Consider the following 18,521-nt stretch of genomic DNA (forward strand, 5'->3'; position numbering starts at 1 on the left):
CAGCGTCCTTGTGTAATATAGCACTGGTCCACCATAAGACTTTCGAGAGACTTGAACTTGTCGCGATTTGAGTGATAAGCAGCACATAGTTATTTGGGAGGGCTGTAGCGGACCGATCATGCCTACCAAGTAGGATACGCGGTGACTATCTCTCGAGCGGTGCGACATGTTCTGTTCAAACTGGAGCGTAGTTGCACTTACTCGCACAGGGAATTCTCGTTCCATTGGGAAACGGTATGCTGTACAGATGAATCTCGTCAGCTCAATCATGCACCGCCTACCGTGCTGCCAGTCGTGGAAAATCGCTGCCTCTTCAATCAAGTTCATCGAAGTTAGATAGCATAAGAACGCGCTACGTGCTCCTTGGACAGCACCACATATTACACAACCCTAGATTTATATAATGTTAAGGCTTGAACATCGCTCCGTCATTAAACAAGAAGCTATTAACAGACATAGACAGAGGGAGCTCAAAGGCGGTGAACCCAACAAGAGGCTGGAAGAGGTTGAGCTCAGACCACCGCGAGTCGGTAAGTTTTCTGCCGTCTCGGGCCCGGCGCATCACTGCCACCAGCATCTCGTCGCCTGGTCATTGGAAGATTCATCCTCTCACGAGCTGCGGTACCAAGTACTGCTCGAGAATGTTGGAAGACCAAGATCGAGTTCAGGAGGTAGACACCGACGACGAAGAGGCAGGAGACTTTGATGGATTTGGTGGAGGAGACGGCTTCTCTGATTTCACCAAACGCTTGCCGGACGACTGTATTGAATATACTATCTTCGTCATCGATGCCAAACTCAAGACTGATTTTGCGCGGCGAGAAAAACTGAAAGCCATCCAAACTGCGGCCGTTGGACTTCTCAAATCAGCGGATCTCAAGAACTATATCTGGCAGCGCGAGAAACTCCAGTTAGATTTGATTGACGCCAGACTTGACTCCAACACCAGCGGTACAGACGACACACCTCATGAAAATTTACAAATCCCCGGCCACGAGTACTATCTCCACGGACGCACCAATTTTGGCGATTCAATAGCAGATGAATGGCTCATCGTGTGGTTGCTGCTAGAGCTGAGCCAACGGAATCCCTCAGCATGGTTTCAAGTCCGCGATCCGGACGGCGAGTTCTTGCTTGCCGAAGCAGCACACGCGCTGCCAAAATGGCTGGAGCCCGAACTGGCCGACAATCGCGTTTGGATCCATGGTGGTCAACTGCACATCATACCGCTTCAACGAAATGCCGGCTCTGGAGCGTCAGGACCTGTCACTCCTGGCCTGTCCGGTGACATCGAAATATCACAGGCACTACAATTCCTGCGGCAGACTCCGCACTCGACGTTACATTCGCCCATGATCGAAGAAGAAGCTTTCCATCGGTTGCGAGATCACCCTGCTGCCATTACGAAAAGCCAACACAGCGCACTACTCTCTGTACCCCGTCGACTCGCATATCTGCTTCATCGTAACCCTGCCTATGTGGCCCCAGCTGTCGAAGCATTCTATCTTCGCGACCCTATTGCCGTAAGACCACTCGCCACAAAGGACACAGCCACACTTCTCTTCCCACCCGAGGACTTCGTCACAACAAGCGTCCGCTTTCCCAAAGTCGGCTACGCACAACTCGTTAGCCAAGAATTTCCTCCGCCGCCAGCTTGGGTGGGTATAACGCCACACATCCACCAAAAGCCTGTTCTGCTAGGCATGAAGCTGTCATGCGGTTTCGAGATGATGCTTCGTGATCCGCAGAACAAGAACAAGCGTGAGGTCAGGGAGATGAATATGTTACTTGAGGACGTGGAGGAAGAGGAAGATACACTACCATCAGATGAGGAGATCAAGGCATGGCCACAGACAAATGATGACGACAAATGGCTCGACATTGACTTCAAAGACTTCGACAAGGAGCTTAAGGGCCGTAGTGGTGGCGCAGCAACAGACGACATGCCCGAGGGCCAAGGCTTTGGCGATGAGTCGACACAAAAGGATCTGCAGGACATGGTTTCACGCTTCGAGAAGTTCCTCAACGAAGATGAAGAGACCGGTGCTGAAACATTCTCTTCGGGCTCTTCTTCGCCGTCTGACTCCGATGGTGACGACGACGACGACGACGACGACGACGAAGGCGAAGACAAGGCCGCCTCTTTCACGGACGCTGAATTCGAGCAGGCAATGCGCGAGATGATGGGTATGCCCGACACAGAGAAAGAGACCAACGGCTTGAACACTGAAGCTAGAAAATTGGCGCTTGAGATGGAAGACGAAGAGGAGATGGAGCGAGATGATGAGAAAGAGGCTGAGCAAATCTGGAAGATGATGCAAGAAATACATGCGTCGAGAAAGAACGGCACTGATGAGAAGACCAAGGAGAAGGGTAAGGGCAAGGGCAAGTCATTCACGCCACACGCTGCGCCGGACACGAATGCTGCTGGTAAGAACGTCAGATTCGAGGACAAAGTCCGTGAAGATATCGAAGGAAGAAATAAAGGGAAAGGCAAGGGAAAAGCAAAGGCACAGCCGGCGACGATAGACGATGAGAGCAGCGATGATGAAGACCTGCTTGCTGGAGAGGAAGGTGATCCACATTACGAGATGCTGAAGAACATGCTTGAGAGTTTCCAGGGTCAGGGCGGCATGGCTGGTCCAGCTGGCAACCTAATGGGCCTAATGGGCATGAGCAAGTTGCCAAGAGAGTAAGTGCAAGAGGGAAATATTTACTCGTACACAGACAGCTTTGCGTAGTCGTCTTGCAGAATTGGAGCACGCCGAGTGGTGAGTGTAAAGCGATTTCACCTTGATGTTCACGACTTTCACAGCGGGCTTGAGTTTCACCCACGTCTCTCTTCTCATACACGGACACGCCTTTTCACACCGACGCGACTTCTCTCCTAGGATCTCCATGGTCATCACCAACAGTTCCATCTCCTTTCTTTCTTTTCTCTCAACATCGACCACAAACATGGCCTGCTTTACAGATCTGCCAACGGAGATTCGACTAATCGTCTATGGCTTTCTGCTCGTCGACCCAATTAGAGATGGAAATCGCATCGCCTTCACGTAAGACCCCTTGGGCGATAGCAAGATAACACGGAGTCGCTCTCGCTGCACACAAGCTGAACATCCCGACAATGAGATTCACTCGGCTGAGCACTGCCATGTTGACGTCCCATCCTTCACATACCACCACCGCGACTTCCCGGATCTGACCTCTCTCGCACACGTCAACAAGAAAATCTACGCGGAAGCAAGTGAAACCATCTACAACGACGCAGATCTTGTTTATGCATTCGGATGGCTCCCATTTGTCGGCAAAACTCAAGATCCTGCGTCAGCTTTCATACCTCTGCTTCAATATCTCGATCACTCCAACTCTTTGAGATTTGGTATGATCCGTTCACTCGTCATCAACAACACATCTGGAACTATGACTGCTGATGATATGAAGTTCGTTGTCGACCTTGTCAATCAGCGCTTGCCGAAATTGCGCGTCTTCGGTTTCCAGAATGGATCCTCGACCAAGCCAGTCTCGCCGCCTGATTGTCGCCGCACTTTCACGAAGACTATTTGCCAGGCTCATTCGATTGTACAGCCAATGTTGTTACTCAAAACTGACATCCGCTTGTTCATCGACATATCGCTGCACCCAGAACTCGCTCTGACAAGATTCGCTCTGACAAGCCCGATCTTGAATCGGACATATGGCGATATCAGACAGCGGTTTGCCGAAAGGCTTCTGTCCCTCATACTGCTTGTTCGCAGGGTCCGCCAGGGTTTAAGACAACTGGATACCCTGACTTTGAGCGAAGGTGTAGACCTTTGGGTCACATCGGCGATTCGTACCACGCCGGCTAAGCAGGAGTCAGTCTGCAGGAAGACCGAGACTTTTCAGGAAGACTTAGAGTCCTGCCTCAAACTTCACAATGTGCTCTGGGCGCACAAAGACCTGGCTCGATTAATTAGGGAGGCTGCACAAGAGTTCGAGTGAGTGTATCATAACTGAGAGCGACCGGAGAAACCGAAGAACAACGGGCTCACACAAGGGCGATACATCAGTACTACCTTCATGCATTATGCATATTAACTCTCGAGAGAAGAGAAGAAATGGATCCACGAGGGCAAATGGGCGCGAACTAATGAGATTGCCGATAGTTACAAACGAGCCAGACAGCAGTCACAATCATCCAATCTGTCGTATACCAAAGAGAGAGAAGCAGTGCAGAAAAGATAATCGTAACACAATTAGACTACAAACGTCCAAGCGGCATTTCTCCCGAGTCTGACTTGCGGCTTGTAACTCGTATCCTGCATACGCTGTTGCACTGTCCAATGTAATCTCGGCTCCAACTCCTGCACAACTCTATATCTTCCTCTATTGATACTGACCTTCTTGATCCAGTTATCCGAGTCCTTGGACTGAACTCGAACTTTGATTGGCCAAAACTCCAACAGCCACCAGAATTTTGCTTGTACAAGCTGATCATTGAATGGTGTAATAGCATCAAAGTAGTCTTCAATTTGCTCGGGCATCCAGTGTTCGGCAATCTTTCGCTTCTCGGCATCTTGGTAGAGATTCACGTCAAGGAGACCATTTCTGTGATCGTCATCTTGAGCTTCGAGGATAGTGGAGCGGCGAGTGATTGGTGCGAGTTCGCCTTGTTGATACTTCTCCATCGTATCAGGTGATGGACCAATGATTGGTTTCTCTAGTCGATGATAGACTGGGGAAAGCATGTGTACATCTAGCCCTTCTTCTGCGAGGCGATGCGTGTTGAAGAGGATACCGGTGTTGCATTCGAAGCATTGACGTATCATCCAGCGGAGAGGAATTTGAGAGGGCTTGTGTCTCTCGGCATTTGCGACTGCGCCGCCGCCTACATCGGCGTGGCAGCCTGCAAACCAGACTTCTTGGCAGTCGACCTCTCGGATGACGGTATCGCCGTCTGATCCCAGTCTTAATCTCTTCTCATGTTCGGCAGTGTATGTATTAGTAGTGCTGGTAGACTCGAGCCTTTGTCGTGAAGGTTCGGACTGTCCTTGAGTTGCGGCCTTTGTGGTCCATCGAGACTCGGGGTCGGTGTGATCTTTCTGCTGATATCTGCATACTTTGAATTTAGACCTGCGCTCGTCCAAAGCCATTGCATGTCTGAAGTAAGATGGTTTGTTCTTTGGTGTACTGCTCAACGGCAACTTTCGCGGGATGAGGCCGACGCTAGCGACGCTGTCGAAGACGCCGATAAAGTGGACATTGATGTCAATGCAAAACGTTCTTTTGAAATCGGCACTCATGTCCCATCCGTTCTGAGTGTCGTCCTTGTAGAACTTGTATGCGAAGGGCACTTGTGCTTGGTTGTGTGCTGGCAAGAGGCCAACTTTATGAAGCATGCCGGCCAGGCAACGAGCTGTGTATGCACCTCGCGAGAAGCCAAACAAACAGATCTTGTCGCCTTCACGATATGTCTGCATCAAGAAGCGGTAGGCATCTCTCACGTGGACACCAAGACCACTGCCAATTGCCATGTCTACAGCCGCTGCAATGCCGTTGCTTAGACCTCCGGAGTTATATGTGCCAATGCCTGTCTGATAGTACGTGACCTGACGTGGGTCATCTTTTTTTAGGCAGCTGACGAGGTGTACGATGTTGCTGTTATCACCGTCGAACTTATCGCCAGTGCCATCCAGACAGATGATCAAAGTCCGACCTTTGGGCGATTTTCCATCCTCTATGGCGTGGAGATACCTTGGCAATTGACGTGTGGTCGACTTGGTAGATGGCTGCTCTGGAGCTACAGCTTGTGTTGGCGAGAACATGGGTGCTGATTGCATTGGATATGACGAACGTCGGTCCATGACTGATGACTATGCGGTATGGGATGAATGATCTTGGTAAGTGTTTGCAGTGTTGCAAGGAGTAACAGGAGGGGATGGCGAGGTGCTAGAAGTGGCACATGGTCGGATCAGCTCGATGTCATGCACATCCAACATGCCTTCCTCCATACGGTGTCTTCGACCACCACACTATTGAGTGCCAATCGATTTGTGCTCCAAGCCAATCGAGTTCGTATATTGCAGATCCCGAAACATTTTCCAGGATGACGGTCACGTCCCGATCCGCTTTACCAAACATGTGCGATCTACCGGCGAGCGCGATCTCTCCGGCCCACATGGTATGGGATCAGCATAGCACGCTACACTACTGCTGTAGGCCTGCGAGTTCAAAACTCTAAACGGTAGTGCATTTGCCCGATCCGGGAGTTTCAGAAGCTCAGCTTTTCAAGCTGCAGGAATATTGTCGAAATCACAACGGGTGTCAGAGCAAAGCGACAGAAGAAGCGATAGGCAGTATGCGATGAGAAGAGTCCGGAACGAAGTTGTTACAGCTTTCTAGAGAGCACGCGATAGAAGACGCGTCAGAGCAGCTTGTTGTCGGGAGATTGTCGCTCTCTCTCTCTCTATTACCCCCTATCTATTCTGTGCAAGATATTTTGTCATACACTTCCAGTCGACAGATTCAGAAGAGCAGGCGCTTTGGGTAGTAAGAATAAATTCGATCAAGCCAACTGGGGGTGCAGGAACGATGTTCGGCTATCAGACGCTAATGATATTCTTTTGCACAAGCGTGGCGGTTGGTAGGCGGATACAGGTACTTCTGGCGCACCGTCTTGCCAAGCTATCAACAAGCATGCAGAAATAGGCAGTGTTGGTACGTGTGCAGCTTGTCAGATAGCTTCAACAAGACATCGATCTTCCTCTCAATCTCCCTCATCGGGGTATGCAAGTCCAGGGTCAGCGAAGCCGTTACTATGTCTGACCTGAATCAACCAATAATGATCATTGCGAAGATCATGAAACTGCTGCAAGCCTCTGATCTTAATTACTCTGAGTGGCATCGAGGTTCCACAGCTAGTGCATCGAGCTTTATGTCACCTAGTTGCGAATCACGTACTAGGCGCATCTTGCTAGACATCCAGGGACTGCCGATCAACACGCTCCGCAGTTATCGTATCTACGCACAATGCTGAGCACGGAAGGTCCCCAGCCAATCGCAAGTATCGGCAGCCACAAGCTGTGAGCTAGTCATTAAAAGCAAGTATGCTATGGAAAGTCAGTGGACCGATGCATACGAGCTGTATGTAGATCTTTGCATCTGTGGAAAACATGTGGGCATCAAGCACGTGCATGTGCGTTCCATTTATCTTGCTAGGTGGGAATCGTGCATCGCCCCTATGTAATGACGAGGATAACATGTCGAGCATATAATATATTGCTAGGAAGCCCCAGGTACTTTAGGAGTTTTCTGTCCAACTTTCATCGTTCGCTCTCGTCAAATTTCCGACTCACTCTACACTTATTAGATCACGATCATGGCAGTCGGTCAGCTCAAGACTTTGATCGGATCGATCAGGAGAAAGCCCTCTACCGCTCCTGACCGCAAAACAAATGGCGAAGCGGATCTGAAGCCTCTGAATGAGAAGACTTCGCTCATTCATGATCTAACACACATGGGCGTGAAGAATATGGCGACTGTGGCACAAGGCTTGACGACTATCGCGTCTGGCGAGCCCATGGACGATAAGGATTTGCTTCTCGAGCACGGTGTAGCTGCATTACAGACAGCTCCGCCAGATAGTGGATTGTCTGCAATGGTCTCGGAAGGCTTCATCAAGATGCTTTACAACGACCTCCCTCATCCACCAGTAACTCTGACCGGACCCACAGCACGATACAGAAGACACGATGGAGGCAACAACAACCCACATCATCCGGAAATGGGCAAGGCTGGCAGCCCATATTCACGTAGCGTACCACCTCTGAGGCCTAAAGGCCCCAATTTGCCGGATCCTGAACTAGTATATGAACAGCTACTCAAGCGGAAGGGACCATACCGCGAGCATCCCAGTGGTTTGAACAGACTGTTCTTCTCTTTCGCCACCATTGTCATTCACGAATGTTTCCAGAGTTCCAGGACCGATCCATGGATCAATGAGACCTCGAGTTATGTGGACCTCAGCACTCTATACGGAAATACCGAGGTCCAGCAAAAGACCGTACGCACCTACAAGAACGGAACAATTTTTGCAGACTCAATTGCCTCGGAAAGAATCATGATGATGCCTCCAGGAGTCATCGCAGTTTTGATAATGTTCTCAAGAAACCATAATAGCATTGCTCACTCTCTCCTCGCAATCAACGAGGAGGGCAAATACAAAAACTGGGATGCTCTGAACGAGGAGGAAAGAGCAGCGTGAGTGGCAACACGATCTAATGTGTCCGCAAATGCTGACCACATCACAGACAAGATGAAGACATCTTCCAACTCTCTCGCAATATAAATGTCGGCTTCTTCGCAACTGTCGTACTGAAGGACTATGTCGCTGCTATCTTAAACACACCTAGGGCCAACTCCGAGTGGTCTCTTGACCTAGGTGCTGAGATCAAGCAGGCTGGAACGCGAGTTGAGCGTGGTACCGGCAACGTTGTATCTGTCGAGTTTGCAGTCCTATACCATTGGCACGCAGCTTTAAGCGCTGCTGATGCAAAATGGATGGAGGATCTGCTCCGAGACAATCTGCCCAAACTTGGCTCGATAGACGATGTGACGCCTGGCATGTTCATGGAGGTCCTCAAGAACGAAGGTCACAAATTGAGGGATGCGTTACCTAAAGACTGGACCTTTGGTGGCCTCAAGAGAAAGTCAAATGGCATGTTCGATGATGTAGAGCTGGCAGAAATCATCAAAGACTGTATCGAGTCTCCAGCACATGCTTTTGGTGCACATGGTACACCTGCCAGTTTGAAGATTGTCGACATCATGGGCATGCTTCAGGCTCGAGACAAATTCCAAGTATGCACGATGAACGAGTAAGTCTTGATACCTTCAGCCCCGTCGAAGAGATACTGACTTTTCCAGGTTCCGTCGCTATCTGAATCTGAAGGCGTACTCGAGCTTCGAAGAGTGGAACCCAGACAAGGAAACCGCCAGAGCTGCTGAGCTTCTTTACGGTCATATCGATAATCTCGAACTGTACCCAGGGCTCATGGCTGAGGTCACTAAGCCACCTATGCCTGGAAGTGGTGTCTGCCCTGGCCAGACGACTGGCCGTGGTATCCTCGATGATGCTGTCGCACTGGTCAGAGGTGATCGATTCCTCTCGTACGACTTCAACAGCTCGACCTTGACCAACTGGGGTGTGGCCAAACTCAGCACTTCTCCACCAGGTGCCTACGGAGGCATGTTACCTCAACTGCTTCTCTCAGGGCTGCCGAATGCCTTCACCGGCACATCTGTCTATGCTCTATTACCGTTTTACACGCCAAAGGCTGCAGCAGGTATACTCAAGGGCAATGGAGTGATCGAAAAGTACGATCTCACGAGACCACGAAGCGACAGATCAATCGTCTCTGTACAGACACAAGAAGGGTGTAAGAAGGTCTTCGAAGACCGTGAGAACTTCCGAGTCATGTATCAAGCGGCCATCAGGCAATGCACAGATGGACACGACTTCATGATTGGCTGGGACCAACAAAAGAAGCACGACGATCGATCAAAGATCCTGCATAAGGTCTTCTTCGAGGAGAACTTTGAAGCCAACGTCACGAAGTTCTTCCGCAGCAACGTAGCACGACTCATCTCGGAGAGCTCGCTCAAGTATCAAGGTACCAGACGTTCTATTGACATTGTTCGAGACGTCACGAATGTCACGCCCATCTTGTGGTTAGCGGAGAGGTTTGCTATCCCGCTCAAGACCGAGAAAAATCCTCGTGGTATGTTGTCCGTTCCTGAGTTGTTCGCCATCTACCTGGTCTTGTTCATGTACCAGAGCTTCAACATCCAGCCACTTGTGGAGACAACCCTGAGAGAAGGCGCTACGAAAGTAGCACCCGTCTTACGCAAGATTCTGCAAACTCATCTCGAGACTCAACAAGGCTACAAGGAGACTGTGGTCGATTGGCTCGCAAAGGGTTCAGCATACGAGGTCGGTCCCGATGCAGACCGTATTTACCACGCCTTGAATGACACGAAGCTTCCTATCGGTGATTTGGTAGGCGACTGTATCGGTACGGGCGCTCCAGTTGCTGGTAATATCACTCAGCAAGCGTCGTTGCTCATTGATCTGTTCCTCAGCCCCGGCTACGAAGCCTACAAGGAACGCATTGTTGAACTTGCTCACAGAGACGACCCAGCTTCGGAGCGCGAGCTTCAAGGATTCGTATACGAAGGTATGCGTCACGCTGGCGTTGTCCCAGGTCTTCCTAGGGTAGCAGCTCGAGACGTTACCATCAACGACGGTACTCGTGGGCCGATCCACGTCAAAGCGAATCAGACTCTTTTGATCGCAACTTCAAAGGCTTCCATGGACCCTCTGGCTTTCCCTAAGCCTGAGAAATTGGATCCTCATCGTCCGTTCAGCTCATACGTTCTTCTTGGTCATGGTTTGCACTTCTGTTTCGGTGCGAGACTGGTCGGTGTCTCGTTGGCTGCTACACTCAAGGAAGTGTTCAAGCTGAAGAACCTGCGCAGGGCTAAGGGTCGTGCTGGCCAATTTTCAGTCACCGAGCATGAAATTGACGGAGTAAAAATGAGACAGTACCTAGATGCTAGCTCAAAGGAATCACCTATTCCTACGACACTCACGCTTGAATATGATGAGTAATCGGAAGTCTGTAGATCGGTGTAGTGTGTAATAGTTTCGGACCAAGATAATTCTCTTCCCAACAGACCAGATAATAATGAGCGATGCGAAAATGTGGGCAAATTGTTGCAGCCTTTCCTGCAGATGATACCCTGGAATCCTTCGGTGATTGTCTGTACTGTTCCTCGTTTAAGAAAACCATATTTAGGATGCAAACGAACGTCCCTGTACATACGGCCACAGTCAGCTGAAAACTGGGCATCCCGTCCGCTCTGCCATACATAAGCAGTTGAACGGCAGATTAGTACTACGGTGGGTGACCACGTGGGAATCCCTGCTGCTGTATGTTTTGCGTTCTTTTTCTGTATTGTCCACGCATCCCTCGTCCATACAGTGGAACTGACGTAGATCCGGATCCAAACATATAGTCCATATCCTTTGGTCGAGAAAAAGATGAGCTCAAGTACATAGCGTTGGCCATCAAATCTTAGGCCTCAATGCAGTATTATGTTTCTGCATACTCTCCACTCTAGGAGGCCGTCGCAGAGGTGATCATGATTACTTTTTTGATCAAATCTGGCATGCGGAACGGCTTCGTGATTGTGTCGTCCATACCAGCCTCTATCGCTTGCGTCATCTGCTCGGCCCTTGCATTGGCTGATACGGCCACTATCGGAATGTGATCGCAAATCAAGCCGTTCTTCTCATACTCGCGAATTTCTCTTGTCGCTGAAAGGCCGTCCAGAATTGGCATTTCGACGTCCATGAGGATCAAATCGACTTCTCTGTCCAGAATATTGCGGTTTTCACGCCAGTGTCGCGTCGAGCGAATGAAATCCAAGGCTTCTTGTCCGTTATCTGCGACTGCGACTTGGTAGCCGTGTTTGACAAGCTGCATCTTCATTATTTTCTGGTTCACCACATTGTCTTCGACCACGAGAACACTGATTCTGCTTTTTGGATGTACCATGTCGGTTCGAGGGATTGAGCTGGATTTGACGGGTGAGCTTTTCAAAGGTTCGGGACAGCTCGTACGATAAGCTTTGACGAAGAAAGCGAAGGTTGATCCTATGCCTGCTTGAGACTCTAGACCAATCATTCCTCCCTGCATTTCGCAAAGCTGCTGACTGATGCAGAGACCCAAGCCAGAGCCGCCATAGTCATTGTATGTCCTAGCCGAGGCCTGTGAGAATCGACTGAACAGTTTGCCCTTTTGTTCTGCTGTCAAGCCTGTTCCGGTATCCGTGACAGTGAAGTATAGATAGACGGGTTGGTTTTCCGAGCTCTCGCGGCTCTGTTCGTATGACTTCTTGCTCAACACGAAGTTTACACCGAGTAGAGCTTGAGTTGGCGGTGAAACCGATGCACCCATACGAATAGTAACTTTTCGGACGGACCGTTTCCTGGAGAATTTTAAGGCGTTGGAAGTGAGGTTGACCAGAATCTGACGCACACGACCCATGTCAAGCATTATCCAATCAATCTTCAGCTCCTGAAGAGAAGGGTCGACTTGCGTCACCAATTGGACCAGTTGGTTGGCGGCTTCTGCTTCGTACGACTTCTTGATATCAGAAAGTAGTGATATGACCTGTGCAGGGTTTGGTGCAAGTTGTAAAAGCTTGGAGTCGAGCTTTGACAACGCGAGCACATCGTCCGCGATTCTGAGCTGATGGGAGGAACATGCGATGATCGTATTGGTAGACTCCACACTTTGGTCGACAAGTTCCCGCAGGCGGTTTATAACTTGGCCGTCGTTGCTCAAATTGTCGCTCAGCATAGCTCGTACTTCTGATAAAGCCTCTAGAAGTGCGTCGGAACAATTGACCACGGCTCCAAGAGGGTTTCTCATCTGTGTCAGGCGTCAGTGATTGAGCTTCAGATCGAAGACTACGCTTGTACCTCGTGACTGGTCAAATCCATGAAACTATTCATGATTAGTCAAAGATAGCTCATGGTTGGTCTCTACACTCACTGCTCTTGCTGCCTTCGAGCCTCCAAAGCTTCTTCCATTCTGATTTTTTGTGAGTTTTCCGCGAACTTCATGACACTAATATCCTCCATCGTGCCAATTATCGTTGAAATGGACCCATCTTGTTTGTGTTCTGGGAAAGCGTTTGTCGAAATCCAAACAGGGCCCATTGAAACGCCATGTTCGTTTACACATTGTCGCGATAGCCTGAACTGGCAGGACGATTTGGTTGGATCGTCAATAATTCCTTTCCAGAAGGTGGTGACAGCGCCCATGTCGTCCTCGTGAATAAGACGAGGCCAGTCAATCTGATCAAAAGCAACCACGGGATGACCAGTCAGCTCGAACCATGCTGGATTCACATATGTCACCGCTCCCTGTTGACGCTCTATCAAGTACTGCGAAAAAGATAAGTCGGCGCCTGAGATGAAAGGACATCGATGAGACAGAACGCACCATGGCCACGGGAGAACTACTTGCAAAATCGAATAGTCGTTTATCGCTGGGTCCTATCGATGCAGATTCTCCGCAGTGATATTGTGAGCAAGTATCGCAAGTCTTTGAGACTGATGGAGCTGTACCAGCTTCGGTCCCAAGCACAGAGTCGACATCCGTGACACCTAGACATGTGGTGTCTGATGTGATGTCCTGTATCATTACATAAGTGCTAGGTATTAGAGCGCTCAAATTGATGCCCGTCCAGCGGTATACTTGTTCATCTTGGGCCTTGTCAATGCACACCAATCTTTCTTGTTCATTAAGAGGAAGACCAACGCTTTTTCTGGAACTCTGGCGTAATGAATATTTGACTAACTCAGTGGGTATGTTGATTTCCACGTCCCGCAAGGCTCTTCCCATGTCCGTCGCTTCCTTTGCGAAAAGTTGACCATAAGCTTCGTTGTAGAACAGTTGCCGATCGTGTCCTAGAAAAAGCAATCGAGGTTGGGAGTCCAAAACAGCTATCTGGCAAAGCTGGAGTATTTCTGCTGGCCATGAAGTAAGAGGGCCTATCGTTGTTGCTTCCCAAGGGGTGTCCAAGACATGCTGCAAATGCCGGTGCTGTCCTGAAGTGCTGGTATGAGGAATCTGCAGAACATCATGTCCACTCTGTAACAGAGGCTGGCATACGCGTCGCATGTTTTTGCACCAGATACAACAAAACAAGTGAAGTTGATGGAAAATTAATGGTTTCGGATTGACAAGCGTTAGAAGCCAGGAATGCTCGACAACCAATATTCGCCACCCGTGGTCTAGACTCTTGTCGGCATCCAGCAAGATAAATCTCACGCACAACAACCGTCTTTGCTAGGACTTCTGACAAATAAACCTATCCAGAGCATTGAATGTTTCGACGAAGTCATAAGGTACTTGAGTGGTCTGCAGGCTTCTTGGTGACGGCAGACGACCATTGTAGTGATAGCGGAGTCGGTCACTTGCGACGCATCAGAGCGTTACGAGACTTTCGTGTTGCAGACGACCCAGAGCACCTGCGCATTGTCTGTGAACTAGGCCGCATACGCTTCACTCAAAATGCTCTCTTGATTCATGTTCTTAGGGAAAGGCACAGTCAAAGGGCGGAGTCATAATCCTTTGCTATCGGATTCGGCAAAAGCTGGTTCTTCCAAACCGCGGCTCTGGCAGACTTTCAGCCCACCCGCGAACTCGGCCGTTCGGTTCGCCATAAATGGCAAAAAGGCGATATCTTGGAGAGCTTGGCATGAAGGTCTGGAGAAGCAGCCAGTCGGTTGAATCCGCTTGAATGCAGATTTGAAACCCTACTTAGCGTTGATAGGTCGAGCAATACACCAGCAGAAGTCTATTGTTGCCACATGTCCGCGTGCTTGTTGCTCAGAATGGTAATCGACCCCCGCGCGACTCGTAGAAAGTCATGAGAATTATGCCACAAGAAGGACGAGCAGTGTAATCTGCTGCTCGCCGAATGCATCTGCCGGTGTCTCTGCGTGAAGAAGGAGTGCAGAAGTACTTTGTCTACCGAGCAAGTCTCGTTGCCGCGTCTGAAGAAACTGTCATTGTTTAGCGCGTGCCTGGATCAACCAAGGCTAGGCCCGAACCCCATCGCTCCCTATTTGCACTTCAAGCCGTCTGTGAAACACATGAGGTTGACGGCTTCCCTACAACGCGGTCCTGCGTCTTTGTTACTCTGACACACATCAAATGGACATTCTTGGATACGATCATGGTCTGCCTGACCTTGATCTCCCCAAAAACAATGACAAAGATGCGCTCGGTCTGAACAACGACACTCAGATTGACTCGCCGCAACAATACTCGAGCGACTTCTACTACTCAGCGCCCGTACCTGTGACGATACCGAACTCTTTGATGCCTGTTCCTAGTGTCTTGTTGGAGAATCCCATGAATTTGATCTACTGCCATTACTTTATCAACTACACAGCGAACGTCCTGGTAACTCATCAGTGTCCATCAAATCCCTTTTCAACAATCTTGCCGCAGCTCGCCATGCAAGATGACAATCTCTTGCGACTTCTCTTGGCATACGCAGCCTGTCACAGAGCTCGACTCCTGCGACATGCTGAGCCCAAAAATCGCATTGCGACGTGGGTCACACCTGTGTTTCCTTCTTTGCGCGAGGCACTCTCAGGCAATGACCCGATTACCGACTCAGAAATCGGATCTTGTGTAATGCTGGCCTCTCTTACACAATCATATCCTCTTGCATTCGATCTACCAATTTCATGGCAGGAGCATCTCAGCCTGGCGCGACGGCTGTACGGTCTACGAATCAGTCAAGAAGGACTCCAGAGAACCAGTGCGACCTTTTTCTTTGGCAGATGGTTTGCTTACTTGGACACTTTTGGAAGCGCGAGCAGCGACACCTATCATGGCGCATATTACGAATGGTCACGGGAGCTGAAACTCGCGGAAGAGGTATCCGAGCTTCAATGCCTAGCTGGCTTCACCAACAAGTCACTAGTTTTGCTATCACGGACGGCTGAGCTGGCCAAGCGCTGTGATTATGAGCGGAACTTATATGGCCAGCCAGCTGTCCAGACAATCACGATGTCTCAGCAATTGAGAATGAGCCTGGAACTCTTCACGCTGGAAGTCAAGCACACACGTTATGACTGTGCTTGCTCGCAGTCATCCACATCCTCGACGGAAGTCTATCGTGCAGTCAACGCAGCGATCACTCATGCTGCCTTGATCTATTTGCACCGCCGCGTATATATGCTTCCCTCCGAGTCTCGCCTGGTGCAATTCTCCGTCAACGCCATTCTGGAAGCCTTCAACGAATTGAAAGGATACAACGCTTTTGACACTCCAGACATCATCTTACCCCTCTTCCTCGCAGGCTGCGAAGCAAGAGATCCTGGGAAAGCCGTCGACGTATTGCAGCGCCTGCAGAGCATTGAAAATGCTGGTATGGGACAAGTGGTTCGTGTCAAAGCTTTGCTGCAGGAATGCTGGGACGGCAACCGAGACTGGACTTTATTAAAGCACAACGTTCTCCTTGGTTGAGATGATTGAGGACGTGTTTTGAAGAACGAACCACACAACTGCCAATTCTTTAAGAAGAAGGGCTTTCAAGATCCACACTTTGGCTGGAGACAGACGCATATCGTCGTTCGTTACGAATGCCATTACGGTCGCGCATGACGCTTCCCGAAGAATGTTATGAATCTTCTGCTCAGGCCCAGTTCATTGCTACTCGCACAGGTGTTGGCAAAAGCTTATGGCCTCCCACGACCACACGACGCACATTGTCCGGACAGTGTTTGATGCACGATCCCTGGTCAAGAGATCATCCAGCGCAGCAGTAGACGTTGGTCGATGATCGTTCCGCGCGTGGTCGAAGAGGCTCGAAATCGGAATTCGCAATTCGCTTCGCATTCGATAGCCACCAACATGCGTGGTACTCAAGGGCAATTATGTATGATCATCGCGGTCCAACATACGACCAGGATTTGGGTCAATGGATATAAATGCCATGTGGGCTGGTGACAGATTGGACTAGTCATACAAAACCAATGCAAAGACGTACCGTCACTGGTCCTAACTATTCAATGATTAATTGTAAGACGCAGCCTAATCAACCCCCCCCCCCCCCCCTAATCTCAAGTGCCTCCTTGCACAAAGCCGCCAAAAATGAAACATGCCTGCACGTGTAAAGCACTCAATCTCAACAGCATCAGGATGCCTCGCCTTGGACTCGGATCACTTCAAAATAGCACCAGTACATCGTCGCTCAATAGGCTTGAGAGCTCGTTCGGAGTTCCTCAGGATACGAGCCGTCGGCTATGAAATCTGAGAGCTGCGTGCGGCACTGGATCCCTCGTCGGTACCATGCTCAAGGACCTCACTAATTGCGCCAACATGAACCTGAGGATCGTTGGGGGTGTCAGATTCCATGGCCTGGGAAACAGGTTCAGCGTGGGGTCAGATCAATGTAAAAATCACGAATTGATCACTAAAGCACAAGATGTTTTCGGTTATAACAAGCTCACTCAGGAGCCTTTCCATACTTGTACAATTGGGATATATAAAACGCCCGGAAAGACTTGAGACAGTCTCTCCAAGCTAAATTTCAAGAATTAAAACATCTCCATAACTTCAACTTCGAACAGCACACTCTACATCCCCGTCGCATCATTCGCACCACGTTCCATTCACATCAGACCATCAGACATTGATAGTAAAATGCTTACAGAAGCATGACGGCACCAGCGGCGGCACCGAGGAAACCAAGACCGGCACCAACGTGGGCAGCGGCACCAGTGAAGGCGACGGGCTTGGTGGTGGTGGCAGTGGCGGGCTTGGTGGTGGCAGCAGCAGTACCGTTGCCGGCACCGCCAGCAGAGGGCATCATGGAGCCCTTGGCGGAAGAGGCAGCAGGGCCGGTGGCAGCGGAGCCAGCGGGCTTGGTGACGGTGCAGGGGCACTAATAGATTATTAGTTTGCTGAGCTGGACGATTTGCATGTTTCATAGCAACTTACGTCGGTAATGGTGATGGTGGTGGCAGAGCTGACGGTGAAGACCTTGTTGGCAATGGTGGTAACGTAGGCAGCGGCGGTAGCAGCAGGGCAGTAAGTAGTAACGCTGGTCGCGAATTAGACCTAATTGATCAAAAGGTGATTTGGCAAACGACTTACGCAGTCACAACTTCGGTGACGTAAACCATACCGCCGGAGGTAGCGGCAGCGGTTCCGTTAGCGGCAGCAGTGGAAGCAGGAGCTCCGGGAAGGGTAGAGTAGCCCTCAGTGAAGGGGTTCTCGCCGAGGCAAGAAGCGTACTCGGAAGCGCACTGTGCCTGGTTGGCAGAGAGGCCGTTGACACGGGTAGTTCTGCAGGTGTTGTAGGCGGTGTAGCAGTCGCCCTGGCACTGTGCGTTGTCGGCAGCACACTGAGCCTGGTTGGCGCTGAGGCCGTTGACGCGGGTGGTTCTGCAAGTGTTGTACTTGAGGACACAGCCGGTGGCAGGGACGGCACCAGCGGTGGAGTTCTGGGCCATGACGGCACCGACGAGGGCAGCGGCAACAACAGCGTACTTCATATTTGCGGTGGTGGTGATATAAAACTTGGAAAGTATTAAAAAGGTTGTAGTTGGTGCTGAGTAGAGCGAGTGTGGAAGTTGGATCGATTAGTAGAGATGAACGACTGTAGTTGTGGATGAGAAAAAGAAAAGCAGCGTCGAAGGTGAATGAGCGCTTATATACCACATTCCAAAGAGATGCTTCTTCCCAATGACATGGTACGAGGGCTTGAGGGAGTTTGCCGGTGGGCTTAGCTCCAGGAACCAGGAACCCGTCACGGAGAGTTCGACCTCGTATCCACAACGGCTCCTCATCTTTGAACCTTGGTGTGATCCAATTGGGCGGGGGAATAAAGCAACAGTGCAATTTTAGCCTGGCTCGACTTAGCTTTGCTTCTCTTCCCTCGGA

General features: G+C 50.2%; 6 protein-coding genes across 6 annotated transcripts; 3 read left to right on the forward strand and 3 right to left on the reverse strand.

The window, feature by feature from the left end:
• Window positions 1-403: 403 nt before the first annotated feature.
• AUEXF2481DRAFT_33321 (uncharacterized protein) lies at window positions 404-3,984 on the forward strand (the record flags this gene model as incomplete). The annotated part of the gene is made up of 5 exons (XM_013484172.1): window positions 404-530; window positions 652-2,692; window positions 2,728-2,771; window positions 2,816-3,056; window positions 3,078-3,984. 5 exons carry the CDS (start codon window positions 404-406, stop codon window positions 3,982-3,984), a joined length of 3,360 nt encoding a protein of 1,119 aa, XP_013339626.1.
• A 254-nt stretch (window positions 3,985-4,238) lies between these two features.
• AUEXF2481DRAFT_74727 (uncharacterized protein) lies at window positions 4,239-6,152 on the reverse strand (the record flags this gene model as incomplete). The annotated part of the gene is made up of 2 exons (XM_013484230.1): window positions 5,750-6,152; window positions 4,239-5,698 (listed from the first exon to the last, which is right to left on the reverse strand). The coding sequence occupies exons 1-2, from the start codon at window positions 5,844-5,846 to the stop codon at window positions 4,239-4,241; spliced, it is 1,557 nt and encodes a 518-aa protein (XP_013339684.1). The 5' UTR covers window positions 5,847-6,152.
• An 845-nt stretch (window positions 6,153-6,997) lies between these two features.
• Window positions 6,998-10,741, forward strand: AUEXF2481DRAFT_44384 (uncharacterized protein). Its single transcript, XM_013484193.1, has 3 exons — window positions 6,998-8,241; window positions 8,292-8,858; window positions 8,908-10,741. Exons 1-3 carry the CDS (start codon window positions 7,361-7,363, stop codon window positions 10,649-10,651), a joined length of 3,192 nt encoding a protein of 1,063 aa, XP_013339647.1. The 5' UTR covers window positions 6,998-7,360; the 3' UTR covers window positions 10,652-10,741.
• A 320-nt stretch (window positions 10,742-11,061) lies between these two features.
• Window positions 11,062-12,441, reverse strand: AUEXF2481DRAFT_44386 (uncharacterized protein). The gene has a single exon (XM_013484194.1). The coding sequence runs from the start codon at window positions 12,405-12,407 to the stop codon at window positions 11,160-11,162; it is 1,248 nt and encodes a 415-aa protein (XP_013339648.1). The 5' UTR covers window positions 12,408-12,441; the 3' UTR covers window positions 11,062-11,159.
• A 2,333-nt stretch (window positions 12,442-14,774) lies between these two features.
• On the forward strand, window positions 14,775-16,100 carry AUEXF2481DRAFT_33325 (uncharacterized protein; the record flags this gene model as incomplete). The annotated part of the gene is made up of 1 exon (XM_013484173.1): window positions 14,775-16,100. One exon carries the CDS (start codon window positions 14,775-14,777, stop codon window positions 16,098-16,100), a length of 1,326 nt encoding a protein of 441 aa, XP_013339627.1.
• A 1,277-nt stretch (window positions 16,101-17,377) lies between these two features.
• AUEXF2481DRAFT_512211 (uncharacterized protein) lies at window positions 17,378-18,228 on the reverse strand. The gene is made up of 3 exons (XM_013484244.1): window positions 17,990-18,228; window positions 17,592-17,890; window positions 17,378-17,398 (listed from the first exon to the last, which is right to left on the reverse strand). Exons 1-2 carry the CDS (start codon window positions 18,131-18,133, stop codon window positions 17,729-17,731), a joined length of 306 nt encoding a protein of 101 aa, XP_013339698.1. The 5' UTR covers window positions 18,134-18,228; the 3' UTR covers window positions 17,378-17,398; window positions 17,592-17,728.
• Between the last annotated feature and the right edge of the window lie 293 nt (window positions 18,229-18,521).

The sequence above is a fragment of the Aureobasidium subglaciale genome, assembly GCF_000721755.1.
Source record: "Aureobasidium subglaciale EXF-2481 unplaced genomic scaffold scaffold_32, whole genome shotgun sequence".
In the NCBI taxonomy this organism is placed as follows: domain Eukaryota; kingdom Fungi; phylum Ascomycota; class Dothideomycetes; order Dothideales; family Saccotheciaceae; genus Aureobasidium; species Aureobasidium subglaciale.

What these genes read in the sequence shown, in the direction of transcription:
- AUEXF2481DRAFT_512211 (XM_013484244.1), bottom strand. Translation starts at nt 18,133, where the DNA reads ATGAAGTACGCTGTTGTTGCCGCTGCCCTCGTCGGTGCCGTCATGGCC. An exon ending in ACGGCCTCAGCGCCAACCAG is followed by an intron (nt 17,891 to 17,989) that starts GCTCAGTGTGCT and finishes TCTGCCAACCAG; the next exon opens with GCACAGTGCGCTTCCGAGTA.
- AUEXF2481DRAFT_44386 (XM_013484194.1), bottom strand. Translation starts at nt 12,407, where the DNA reads ATGCTGAGCGACAATTTGAGCAACGACGGCCAAGTTATAAACCGCCTG.
- AUEXF2481DRAFT_44384 (XM_013484193.1), top strand. Translation starts at nt 7,361, where the DNA reads ATGGCAGTCGGTCAGCTCAAGACTTTGATCGGATCGATCAGGAGAAAG. An exon ending in AACGAGGAGGAAAGAGCAGC is followed by an intron (nt 8,242 to 8,291) that starts GTGAGTGGCAAC and finishes ACCACATCACAG; the next exon opens with ACAAGATGAAGACATCTTCC. An exon ending in CAAGTATGCACGATGAACGA is followed by an intron (nt 8,859 to 8,907) that starts GTAAGTCTTGAT and finishes TGACTTTTCCAG; the next exon opens with GTTCCGTCGCTATCTGAATC.